This window comes from Ciconia boyciana, chromosome 8 (genome assembly GCF_034638445.1).
Source record: "Ciconia boyciana chromosome 8, ASM3463844v1, whole genome shotgun sequence".
NCBI classification, from domain to species: Eukaryota; Metazoa; Chordata; class Aves; order Ciconiiformes; family Ciconiidae; genus Ciconia; species Ciconia boyciana.
Window position 1 is genome coordinate 46,060,019 of NC_132941.1, and position 12,678 is coordinate 46,072,696.

At 39.4% G+C, this 12,678-nt stretch overlaps 1 protein-coding gene across 1 annotated transcript in view; it reads right to left on the reverse strand.

Moving 5' to 3' along the window:
- Positions 1 to 2,643: 2,643 nt before the first annotated feature.
- Positions 2,644 to 12,678, reverse strand: part of FRMPD2 (FERM and PDZ domain containing 2) — a 42,894-nt gene continuing 32,859 nt past the window's right edge. The window contains exons 22-29 of the mRNA XM_072870483.1: positions 12,475 to 12,568; positions 11,888 to 11,973; positions 11,547 to 11,694; positions 10,264 to 10,478; positions 8,856 to 8,954; positions 7,300 to 7,664; positions 3,737 to 4,031; positions 2,644 to 2,811 (exon numbers count right to left, since the gene is read on the reverse strand). Of these exons, the coding sequence (XP_072726584.1) occupies positions 2,644 to 2,811; positions 3,737 to 4,031; positions 7,300 to 7,664; positions 8,856 to 8,954; positions 10,264 to 10,478; positions 11,547 to 11,694; positions 11,888 to 11,973; positions 12,475 to 12,568 (1,470 nt within the window). The remainder of the gene's footprint in view (positions 2,812 to 3,736; positions 4,032 to 7,299; positions 7,665 to 8,855; positions 8,955 to 10,263; positions 10,479 to 11,546; positions 11,695 to 11,887; positions 11,974 to 12,474; positions 12,569 to 12,678) is intronic.

Below are 12,678 nucleotides of genomic sequence, written 5' to 3' on the forward strand. Positions count from 1 at the left end.
ATTCTTAACTTGCTGCAGATTAAGTGCTGCATTTTTAACACCTTTCTAAAACATTTGGCTGTTGGAAGTAACTCAGTTTCCCATCAGAGGTAGTTTCTTGCCTGTAGTTGTGAATCTGAGAATGTATGGAGAAGATTGGCACTAGTGGTGGAAATATAAAGATTATTTTCCCTGGAGAACAGGATACCTGAAAATGGTGGCCAGCCTTACAGTTACAGGATTCACATTTGTGTTTGGATAATGAAATCTGAAGAGTTCTCATTTGTGTTGTATGAGTCTATTTGTATTCACTGTGTTAGTTGTAATTACAATGAGTTAAGATATCTTACAGATGTTATGTGACAGGTTGCAACATTCAGACCTTTGAAGTAAAGCATTTTTCTTGTAGTTTGTCTTGTTTTTATTGTTTGACTTGTTGATGTAAAATTTAGAAACCTGCTTTAACATTAGGGTTGAGATTGAGTATGCTCAGATTTACCTTGTCGGCACAGACTTACCTTGTGGCTTTGATTTGGACGTTCTGGGTGGCAGCTTCACACACTCTCACTGCGTCATCCAGGCTAATGCCCTCAGTCCACAGTCCACAGATGTAAACAATCTGATCTCGTGGCTGCAAACTGCCTTCCACACTGGCAGGAGAGCCAGGCACTATCTCTAGCACATAAATACCTTGTAACTTGCTTCCAGCTCCTCCTGTCAGCTTCAAGCCTAGAATAATGCAGAGAGACCATCTTTAGTGGCAGCGTGTTTTGAATTTCACTGTCAGTGACATACAGCCTAATGGAATAGATGTGGGTCACTGAAAGATAGGCTGAAAAAAGCACCAACATTATAAACAACAGTCTTGCCCCAGTGAGACGGGGTGTAAGAGCTGGACTGGGAGAGTGAAATGCAATTAGATGTTAAAAAAGTATGGAAAAAACTTAAATGGTATTGTCCATCTCTACACTTCAGCTATTCCATAGTACTTTATTTCACCTGATGTTGAATAGTCATTTGAATAAGACACTTAGCTGCATAGCAGTAACTCGTTCATTACCAGAGTGCTTAAGTGCCTTGCAATCTTTAGAGTGACATAGGGAACGGAGGCATATGGCAACTAAGGACACAACTATACAGTGCAAAACAGAATTGTGCAAAGATATTCAAGCAATCTCCGAACAAGCTGGTTTCTGAACTGGAAACAGGATGCTGTACCTGAGCAAATATAGCTATACTGTTTCTTGGGTCTACAGGTTTATCTGTGTGCAGTACACACCACATTCTGCAGAAATACCAACATACTCACGCTGTGGGGATTTCTTTTATCACTTGTACTGCACATCGTAGATAAAGCCTTGTGTCTGTGGTGAATCATGGATTTGAGTGGAGGTTTTTTGAACAGCAAACTATCGCCCTAACCAGTGGCTCATTCTTCTTAAACTTTGCCTTTTTTTTTTTTTTTCTTTGCCTCCAAATAGATCTTTATGTATGTCAGCAGGTAGTAGACATTATTATCTAACTACCAATAACTTCTGTATATCAGTAACATAAAAATATGAGACTGGACATTGTACATCTGCCAGAAACTTCAGCTGATAGGGTGATAATACAAAGATATTTTTTCCAACTATCTTCATTGGTCTAATAAAGAGATATTAGTCTTCCCTGTAAGGCCTTGCCCAAAATGAAGTTCTCCCTTCCTTGGTCATGAGTGATGGAGGAAAGCATAAAGGTGTCAAGGTTACTCAGGATCATATTGATCCAAGACCACAGTTGCTTATGATTATCTTACAGTTGCTGTAATCCCCATCCAAAATAGTATGCATAGTATTTACTACACACCTAGCTGTCCATTGGCACCTTTTGTGAGAGTAATTTCGGGAATCTCATCTGGCCTAATAGAGGGATGCGGATCACTGTCGGCACGACCAACCACAAGGTGCAGATCAGGAGGAGATTTTTGCAGTAAAGTCAGGGCTTCATTGCATGGTAAAGATGTGACATCAATTCCATTCACCTAAATGACAAACCAATAAAATGATGTCATAGATCTCATTGACCATCATGTACTTCTCCCTCCACTCTAAATTTTGCATATGAACTTAAATTAGTTTTCACCTTCATGTTACTGCTTTGCTGTGCTATTTAGTGTCAGTGAATGCAACAGTTAAGATTGCAGTAAGATTTCTTTTTTGAACTTCTATTTTTCTGAATGCAGAGTTTTCATAAAAATAGCTCTTTTTTTCTTGAAACGCAAGGTCTTGTAGCAAAAAATAAGGAAGACGGCCTAATGCAAGAAATGGAAGATGAACCAGGCTGAAAACGGGCTTTATTCATACATTACAAAGGACATAACTCCTGCACCCTTTGTATGTCACATATCTTATTACATTGATTCAGTTTATGTCATTTAATTGGGAAGGCTTTTAATGTCTCAGTTGTCTTGCATTGCTGCTAGATGATTCGTGTTATTTGCCTGGTCATACAATCTATTCAGTCTGAAATTTGTCGTCCTGGAGTCAGCAGAATTGCATTTATTATAGGATCCATTTGCACTTGCATGCCTAAATATGTGATAAACTGGACCCTACGGAAGGAAGAATACCGAAGCTAAATGACATTGATCTGCAAATATTCTCTCCTCTGTATAAACTCGAAGGATTACTGTACCATAATGATTCTGTCTCCCCTTCTTAGTCTTCCATCAGACAGGGCAGGCTCATTCAAGATTTCATCAACATACAGGCAGTTGTCCACTTTGTTAAGAACTACAGAGAATCCATAACCGTTGTTCTCTGACTTTGTCAAAGTCACAAAGATCTCCATTTCCTAGTAAGATAAGCACAAGATATATTTGATGTAGGCTTTTCTGTTGCTTCATTAACATCTTCCATTATGTTTTATATGCAGATAGGAATCGGATCCTCAGATGGTATAAATAAGAGCATACATAAGGGTTTCTCTGATCTATCACTGCCTTATTCCAGAATTAATTTTACTTCTTTTTACCTAGTGGAGCTTCATGATGACTGATTGATAGGGCCTAATAAGGCAGAGAATGCCATTGGGGACTGGAATTTTGGCATTTGAAATGTGTAAAGAAAGGCTTGGAGTCTTCTGAGCTGACAAGCATTGCAATAGTAGGGTGCAGAGATTATAGTTGTTATTGCTATTGCTGTCCCACTGAAGGAAATGGCTGGACCTAAATTTTGTCCTCGGTGATCTCAAATTAGTAGGAATTCAGAGCTCATTAGTGTCAGCAGGAATGCAAGATGTTCAGCATTTGGCAGGACTGAGCCCTATATTTTGACTAGTAATTAGCACAAGGATCATACTTTCTTATCAGGACATTACAGTAGAATCACTGTAACAAAGTGATTTTCCACATGGGCTTAAAACATGACAGAAAAAACCCAAGTAGCTGACTCCAATTAATTTTAGAGGCTACTAGAGGGCTTTTAGGCCTTTGTACGCTGGGAATAATACTGCAGAATGCTGGAAAGTTGAAGAAATAGTAAGATGGCAAGAGCAAGGAGATGGCCTTAAGGCATATGGTAAAGAATTCCGGAGAGCTGGGCATAGAGGAAGGTCTGCTTTACTTGAAGATTGTGGCCATTCAGGAAAGTAAAAAAAGCCATGCAGAAATAGCATAGCTAATGAGCTAAAATTAATGTTTAAGAACACTGCATTCTTAAAGTTGCTTCTTTTCCCTTGTCATATTCTACCTGTTAATAATCTGGTGCCTATCACATACCCTAGTGCAATCTTCCTTTTCTTCCTTCTCTTCCTCTAGTTCCTCCAGGTCTTCCCATTCATTGTCACTGTCATGTGTCTCTCTAGCAGGCAGGGATGATGAGAAAGGACCAGAAACACACAGCTGTGGGGTCACCATGGTTGTGGAGAGAGTCTCGGAGCTTCCTCCCCATGAAAGTGAGGTCACAGACGTTGAGCTGATAGTGAGATACTCTTCATCAATAGGGGTTAGAGAGAGAGTTTCAGGCATACATTTTGTGTTCGATAGGTCATCATCACTCTTATTAAATATGTGGCTGGAAAATAAAAAGATTGCAGTGCTGGGGTTTTCCTCCATATGCTTTATTAGATGGCCACTGAAAAGTCTACTGCTTATACACAACCTTATTTTAATTTTAACTGAAGTATTAGTTATGGTATTAAATTGCTGTCTGGGTCCTCCAGTGTTACTATAAAAATAAGTAAGTAATCAATATTTTGCAAAGCTAATTAAAAGATTAAAAAGCTTTCAGAATTTGAACACAGCCTTCGCAAAATCTTGCACGCTTTTTTTTAAGGCATTAATTAGTACCTTGTTGCTTCTTGAAAAGAATAATTGGACAGTTCCTAGACCATTAATTATTTCATCTGCCATAAACAACTTAATTAACTTACCAGATAAGTGGTCTGCACATTACAATACTACTACAATTTTAATATTTGCATTTTTCTAGAACAAGGAATGCCAGCCACATTCCTAGCTCCTACAGGTCTTTCCTTGGTAACTAGAGCACAGACCAGAAACATGAAATATAAAAAGAATCCTGTGTTTCCATAACAAATACAAGTCCTGACTTCTCTTTGTAAGCGTGCTTTTATTCTTATGCTTGCCTTGAAGCATAAGAGTTGTCCTATGGAAATCAATGGATTTGTTCAATTACGTGAATTAAAATTATTATTGATTTTATTTCACTGTACTGGAGACGCAGTATTCAGCACTTTTAATGTTCAAGCCCAGACTTGTAATCATATGTGTTGTGTTTAATATTGTTTTGGCTGTTGTAATTAATGAACTCTAATAGACTACTATAGCGTTGTCTCCCATTAAATTTACCATTAAAGCTAACAGAAATGCTTGAAACACTTTTTTTTTTAAAGTGTGTGTTTTCTTCATATCAATCTTTATTGAAGTATTGCTAAACCTCACTCATCTTAAAAACACTTAAAATGACATAGCTTTTATTAATGCTTCACATAGAAAAGGTGCCAAGTCATTTCATATATAAGTTGCCTAGGACCTTTCGCGCTCTGATAGAACTGAACTGTGTCTGCCATCTCCCAAGCAAACATATACAACTAAAAGGAATACAAATTGTGTATCTTCTATGAAATCATAGAAGATCCCCAGTGTTAAGCTCTTGTTTCAAAAGTTGTCTACATTCAGAAGGAAAATATAAAGCAAAGTAGCAAGGCATTTTGGCTGGATATGGCTAGTAGCCTTCAATGGTATTTTTGAAATACTGATGAAAATAAGAAAAACTTATAGGCTCATGCTGTAGGCCCTCAGTGAGGGAAGCAATCTAGTCTGTTAGCTTATATCTGCGCAGGGAGGAAATGAGAAGTTGGCCGTCTCCAGTAGCACAGCAAAGCTGAGAATGAAGCTGACAGTTTGTGCTTTAATAGCTGGACAACAGATACTTACAATACCGTGAAAGAAGACTGGGTTAATTAAAAGAAATGTTTAAGGATAAGAGCAAATGCAGTCTGCTCCTTTCTTTTGGAGACAGGAAAGAAGGGAGTAATTTCAATGGATGTTGGTCAATGTGGGTGTCATAGAAGCTGTCACGTGCTAGTGGAGTGCTGACTGACCTTCAAAAGGTATGAAAGGTGTTTGGCAGAGCTACACAAGCTCAAGGCAATGAGCCAGCAGTGGCTTAATCATAGCACAGCTTCTAGCCCATCTCTACATCACTGTGGGAAATAACATGAGTCTTGGTCCTGCAGGCCCATAGACGAGCTCCACTGACATGCTCGACTTTCTTTTGGAGTCTTGTGACCCCTATACCTGGACTTCACAGGGGAAAACTATGGGTTAAGGTTTTTCAAAGAAGCTTTTTCAAAGATTCTTACTGGTGGCAATGAGAAAAAGAGTGAAAGGAGTTTTCCATGTGAAACCCTGAGCAGGGAACTTTTAAAATTCATATCAGAAGATTTCTACAGTTGCATGAAAAGTTTTGAGCAATATGAAGAAAAGAAATTTCTTCGTTAATCAAAAGGAATTCCTTCATTAAGGACTATGTCCTTCTGGAGTTTTTTATATGTTTGTAGCTGGAAGTATGATTTAAACTGAGATTACATTTAATATATTGTTTAAAATGCATGCTGTCTTAAACTGCTCTGGCTGCCTTTTGAAAATGCAAAAGCTGAAACTAAATGATACTAAGGATGTACCACACAAAAACATTTATTTCAGAACTTCCTTCTTGGGAAGAATCCAAAACTTTTCTTGGAATTGATATTTTCCCACAAGAAACTTAGTTTTGTTGAAACTGTATCTCGGCAAATATGTTTGCTACAGACATATTTCTGCTGGTTTTATTCTCAGCAGTGGAGAAACATATATGTAAGCAGGAGCTTCACTCGTTAATGTGAGTGAAGCTTCTCCTTTCAAGAGAGAGGAGCTAAAAGTATGAATTGCCATTATGGTCCCACTTGACTTGCAGTCAGCTAGTGCTGTGAATCCCCAGAGACTGGAATCTCTGTCTGGTTCTGTGCTTGATGAATGTCAGGAGTAATAAAAGGATTTTAAGTGACTGTGTGGAAAAATAGAAATTAGTTTCTAAATAAAATTAGTAAAGTTGTAAGTTAAAGGACTTTAGAAGACCTTTAACTTGTCTTTCCACCAATCCTTTCTGTTCTGATAATTTATATTCTTTTGCACTGGGAAAGATGATTAAAATGGACTGGATCGTCTTCTGTGTGCCAGTGTCTGGTATATCCAAAAGACCCTGAAAGGAGGCTGAGTCCGTTTGCACTGTATTTTATTGTATAACTCCTCTGGCTCAGGGCGTCTATTGGCTTCTGAAGAGCGGAAAATAACCTTTTTTTTGGTGCTCCTTGATCACACTTTGTCTTCTGAGGTTTTTTTATTTTCTCTGAAAAAATTTGAAATTAAAAGATCATACAATAAGAAAGAAATTTTTGGTGCCTATTTAAGTCAACTCTGAGAAAACTGAAATTAAAAGATTATATAATAAATAAGAAAGTCTTTGGTTCCTATTTAAGTCAACAAGAGTCTTTCCACTGATTTCAAACTGCAGCCAGCTTCAGCTGAACAGCACAAATGACAACAGTAGAGCAGCACTTATACAACTGTCTTGCAATGCAGACTTACGCAAAATTCTAATAAGATGAGAGTAAATAGAGACAGCAGATTAGGATAGTCAGAATAAGATGGTAAAACAAAATCTTCAGTAATCAGCAGTGATTAGAAGCAGATAGCCCTGTACTTAAACCTAAGCAATTCACTTTCAAAATTCTAAGAGCCAAAGGAAAGGCTGCAGAGCAGATTTCAGTATTCCTTACCTTTTGGCCCACCCAAATTCACATGGTGAGTAGCAGTTCTGCTTCACTTCTTCCTCTAGGGAGTGGAAGACTTCAGAACTGGCAGCTTGTTGATGAAACTTCCAAAGATGCTTACAGAAACTTTCCCTGGGAGTCATAAGTTTCTGTATGGGCTTCTCTTGAAACTCAGCTTCCGGCTCTTCATAAGTTGAGCTGTCCTCTTCAGGAGGCTCACTGAAATCTGCTGCCACTGGAGAATCCAGGCAGTCTTCAAGATCTGGAGAGGTGCTACCTTCATCGCTGGTAGATTGATCCATACTATTTCCTACCTCTGTGCTGCCTGGCATTTCTGCCACAAACTCCTTAATTGGAGATGGTGCTGGAGTCTATCAAAGTAACAGAAAGGTTAGTGTAACTCCTTTTTTATCTCCCATCTTATTTCCTTTAAGAACAAAATAATTTGAAGAGGCAATATCACTAAGCATCTGAAAGTGAAAATATCAAATGGTAGCTGGAAGGGAGGGAAAAAAATACAGGGAGGTACTCTGTCACTAAATAACTGTTTTGACTTTATGCTCATCTTCCACATTCTTCAGGAGTTCCAGCCAGGGAACTACTACACAAGGTCACTTTTCCCAATGAATTCTTAGCTAGAGGTGGCCCCTTTTTATTTCTTTTCATATCATGCCTCAACTTTGTGTCTACATTCTCTTCGTTGTGTAGAAGTGGCTTTCAGATTGGACTCCTGTGCAACTGACCACAGAAATCAGCCAAGGGCACATTGCAGGAGAGCAACAGGAGCCAGTCTGTTATCTGGAGATGGTCCCAACAGTCAGTCCTGTTTGTGTATGGACAGCACTTATAAATCCTGGTGGGACAAGAACCATGAGTGGGCTATTCTGCAGGGAGCAAGAGTAATGCAAATGCATGTTCATTATAAGAGTACTTGTGTATGTGTCCATGACTTGTGTTCAAGAAGCAGAAGTAATAATGCTAGCACACCTAATGGCACTGTTTTAGTCTCTGCAGTCTCTACCGTTCCATTTTTTCTTCCCCCCCCGCCCCCCGCAGATTCTGCTAACTATCAATAAGAAGCTGAATATCCAGTTGAAACCATTCTTTCATTTATTTAAGTTTATTAAGAGGTAGCCTGGATAGGAAAAGTTCTTTATTTTCCTCTCACTTTGGGGAGTAATATAGCTACCTGAAGCCCACGAGTTATAATAGCTGCAGCTGAGAATATCTGCAATTTCTGGCTGAGGATCTAGTAGAGCATTTTTAGAAGCATCACTAGAAGATCTGCTTCGGTAAGTGCCGTTTCACAATGACAGTACTGCAATTCAGAAGTTGTTGGACCGGGATAAACATGTTTCACATCTGTCAGATTTCTATTATTTTGGTGGCTAAGGAAGAATCAGTTGAACTCTAGAGGTTGAGTTGAAGCCAGGAAGGGAAAGAAATGGAATAGAGGGCCTTGGAGAAAAGGGAAAGTTGCCTTGGTCAAGACTGGATAGAAAACGTAGTAGTGTTTTTCCAGGTTTACAGAAGCAAGTTTACTGACAGAAGCTTTGCCTTACCAGGGCACTCTGCTCTATTTCTGGAAGAACACCTTTTGGTGGTCTGCAGAGTAGTAGTGTGACTTCTGGAGGAGATCCTCGCAGCAAGTGCAGGACATCCTAAGCAGGAAGAAGGAATATTAGATTTCTTATGGAACACAGTCTATAGTACATGTTATTTTACCAACTGGGATGGAGACAATTTTTATTGTGAATGCCAAATTCCTAGTATTTGTGCCTCTCAGCAGTGTCTGGGGGCCAAAATTCACTACTGTATGATTGTTGTATAAGTGGACCATAGTTTTTATGTGAATGTGTATCTAAAGTAAAGTCAGTTCTGTTTACAAACTCTTGTTCTGCCAACAGACACAGAGGTTTAAATTAATTCTTTTTCTTTTCTTGAAGAAAACAGGATTTTCAGACAAATGCATTCAAACTGCATGTGGCAGGGACATATCTTCAGTCAATTATATCAGCATAGCTCCACAGAGTGCCATATTGATGTAACCAAAGGTAGACTTTCTCAAATCCCCTCCTTGACATAACATCTATTCAGTGGCATGCAGCTTTCAGCTATAGCGGGAGTTGAAATACTTAATCTAGAGGAAAAAAAAAAAAGTAAATGCTGTAGGCCAAAATACCCTGTCTCCCCCTCTGCACAAACCGAGCAAAAAGGCTGTACATCAGAGAGCAAGACTGCACTGGAAAAGGACAGACTTTAGGTCAGAAAAAAAACAAATTAAGTACAAGTACAGCACACACACACCCCCCAGTGCCTAGGACTTACAGCACCTTGTCTTTTGCCCTAGCTATTTAATGATACTAATGACCTGTCAGTGGGAAAATTGCATGATTTAATTATTTCTGTTTGTTACCAATCTTATCTATTCAATGCATATTCATATACAAAACTCAGGGATTTTCATAAGGTGAAAAGATTACAATGAAAAAATAAATCCACATGTAGTTCTTTTTTACCATTTAATTTCTTCATGTGTGTATAGAATTTCTCATTCCAGGTAAAAAAGTTACACTGGATTTACCTCACCTGATAGAGATTTGAATCTGGGGCATGGTATTTCGCATGACATTACAAAGCACAAATGACCACAGGGAAAATGTGTTCCAATTATGCATAACAGCAACAAAGATTCCAACTAATTAACAACTGGTGTGCATCTAACAATAGACTTCGTGCATCAGTAGTAGAAAGTTATAAATTAAATAGCAAAGAAGTTCTCTGTAAGAATTCTGTTAGGAAGGAAATTCTCCATAAGAATTCTAGAGAAGAATCCTACACAGAAATCAGATTCATTATATACAAATTCTACCCCCCTCTGGTGATAATTAAGTTTAAATGCCGTTTCATCCCATTGTCTTTATTAATGTGTTACCCGTCAGGAGGCCCAGTGATAGCACTGCCTGGTACCTGATACAAGAGTCCTTGAATAGGTTTCCCATTCACAGCTAAAATGATGTCTCCGACTTCAATTTTGCCATTCTCTTCAGCTGGCTGCCCTGGAAACAGTCTTTTGATCCTGACAATAGCTCCTCCAAGATGTTCACAAGCATCTCCTTCCATTTGCAGAACACTAAAGCCGAGGCCTCCAGAATTCTTTGTCAATTTGACTTCAAATGTATTATCTGTTCAAAGGAAGGATTGGAAAAAGAGTGGGAGCTGTGGCATATGTACCCTCTAAGGAGCTGATGTAAATTATACCCTCAGCAGACCTTTTCCCTGTGTGCTGCAGAGGTAGATCTATGGATACTTAATGGCAAAAGAAGGGTTTGGTGTTCCTTTAAGTTATGTGAGCCCTTGAAATTGCACAGGCTGAATGGGGAGAACTGGATTCTATTCCACTGTGTGATCACAGACTTCATGCCATCTGGTATAAGCCCATAAAGGAAGAATCCTTTTGTACCAACATAAAAAGGTTCAAATGCTATCCTTTTCTGACATTCTTCTGTAAGTGTTGGGTAGATCTTACTATTCTGTGGCTGCCTGATGTTAGTTTGGGTCCTGCACTAACCAGCATAAGCTAGAGTCAGAGCTACTGCTCTTTCCAGACAAGAACAAGAGACCAGCCCTTTCCCAAATACCATACTTGCAGCTGAACCCCATTATGCTAGGGACAATGTGGAGGAGTAACTGCCCCATGGGAAAGTATGGTTCAGATTTAGTGTTTATGAGACAGCCTTACAGTACAAGATACAGCATTTATTTATTGGCTAAATTCAGTGAAAGTCATCTCTGAATCTTCTGCTTTTAAGAAATGAAGTTATGGCAGTCTCCAGTCCTGGCCCTGGGGCAGCAGTTCACCCTAGCTTCGTGACTGACGCAGCGTCAGCAGTTGTGCTGGAGGTGCTCTCCTTGGGTAACAGACTGGCAACATCAACACAGCTGCTTCCTGCCTGAGACTGCTGTAGAGAACAGGCAGGGACATCCCCTGCCAGCCCCTTCGCATGAAGGCTGAGAGACACAGTATTTATGCCTAGGATAAATTCAGCTATATCTAGCAACTGTAACTCTAAGTACATCAGAAATATTTTACTCAGAATTGATTTTTGATAATGCCATTAATATTGCACATCATATTTTTATTCAGTATGCAGTTTTCCTCCCAACCCACAGAAAGTTCATAGAATTATTTTCATTCATTCCTTTCTTGCACATTGTAAGAAGTCACCCCGAGTTCCTTTTTTATCGCTCACCATCTGTCAAAAAGCAGTAGTCCTTGGTACCATCTGTGAAGGATGTTGCCACAGAAACAACTGCACATTGGTCCTCCTTTCTCTCATTAGCAGTCAGGCATGGCTCTGCCAATAGGTAGTTTCCCCTTTCTAGAACCAGCTTGGCAATCTAAAACAATGATGAACAGGTTCCAGTTACACAGTACACAGTGAGCCCTAAGTCTTTTTACTTTTCTTTTTAGGAGAATGGAGTTGGATGAGGTGGGGGGGAAGTTTCTTTTGGCCCAGCTTTGCTACTGTGCTTCATACTAAGCGCAGTTTATTCTACTGAGTATCTTATTGAGCTCTGCTGTTGTACAAACCTGGCCGGATTTCTTAAGGTGTTCCACAGCCTGCTTGTGGGTGATGCCACAGAGGCTGATGCCATCTACTTCCAGCAGACGATCACCTGAGGCAAAAGAAAACAAGCAAACAAACAAAAAAGGGTCAAGTTGCTTTGATGTTCAAGTTCAATGGGTATAAACCTTGAGGCTACCCACGTTGCAATAGATCTTCATGCTTACATGTGTCTAATTATGTTACTTTGTATGAAAGCAATACTGCTTGTTGTACCGCATTCTATAACTAGCACTTAAAAGATACCAGGGTATTCTGTAAGTAAATGCAGTGATACTATCTGGTTATCACAGCAACACTGAAAGTAGATGTCAGAGTCACTAGCCTGATGTGCAGCTACAGAGAGTAACTGCACAATGTTGGTATGAGGCTCCTGGTTTGTCAGTGGGATACCTACGTGTAGTACAGGGACAGGCTGAGGAATGATGGACTGCATATTACATTTCACAGTTGTATGACCTCCAATCCCAAATGTGTTTCATTGTCCCTGTGGCAAGCATTCCACACTCACATTGAGTTCTGCAGCCCAGAGGTTTTTTGCCAGACATGTTACCTATCTTTATTTGTCCATCCTTATCTGCTGGTCCCCTGGGAATAATTGACTTCACGTATATCCCACCGTGACGCACACTAGTGTTAATTCCACCCTGCAAAACAGATGCCCACAGATTAGCGTGGAGTCTTCACGTGTTCTTCCTGTGATAAAAATCAAAGCAACTTACACATGCATTGCAAAGCAACTGCTTCAGGAATTACT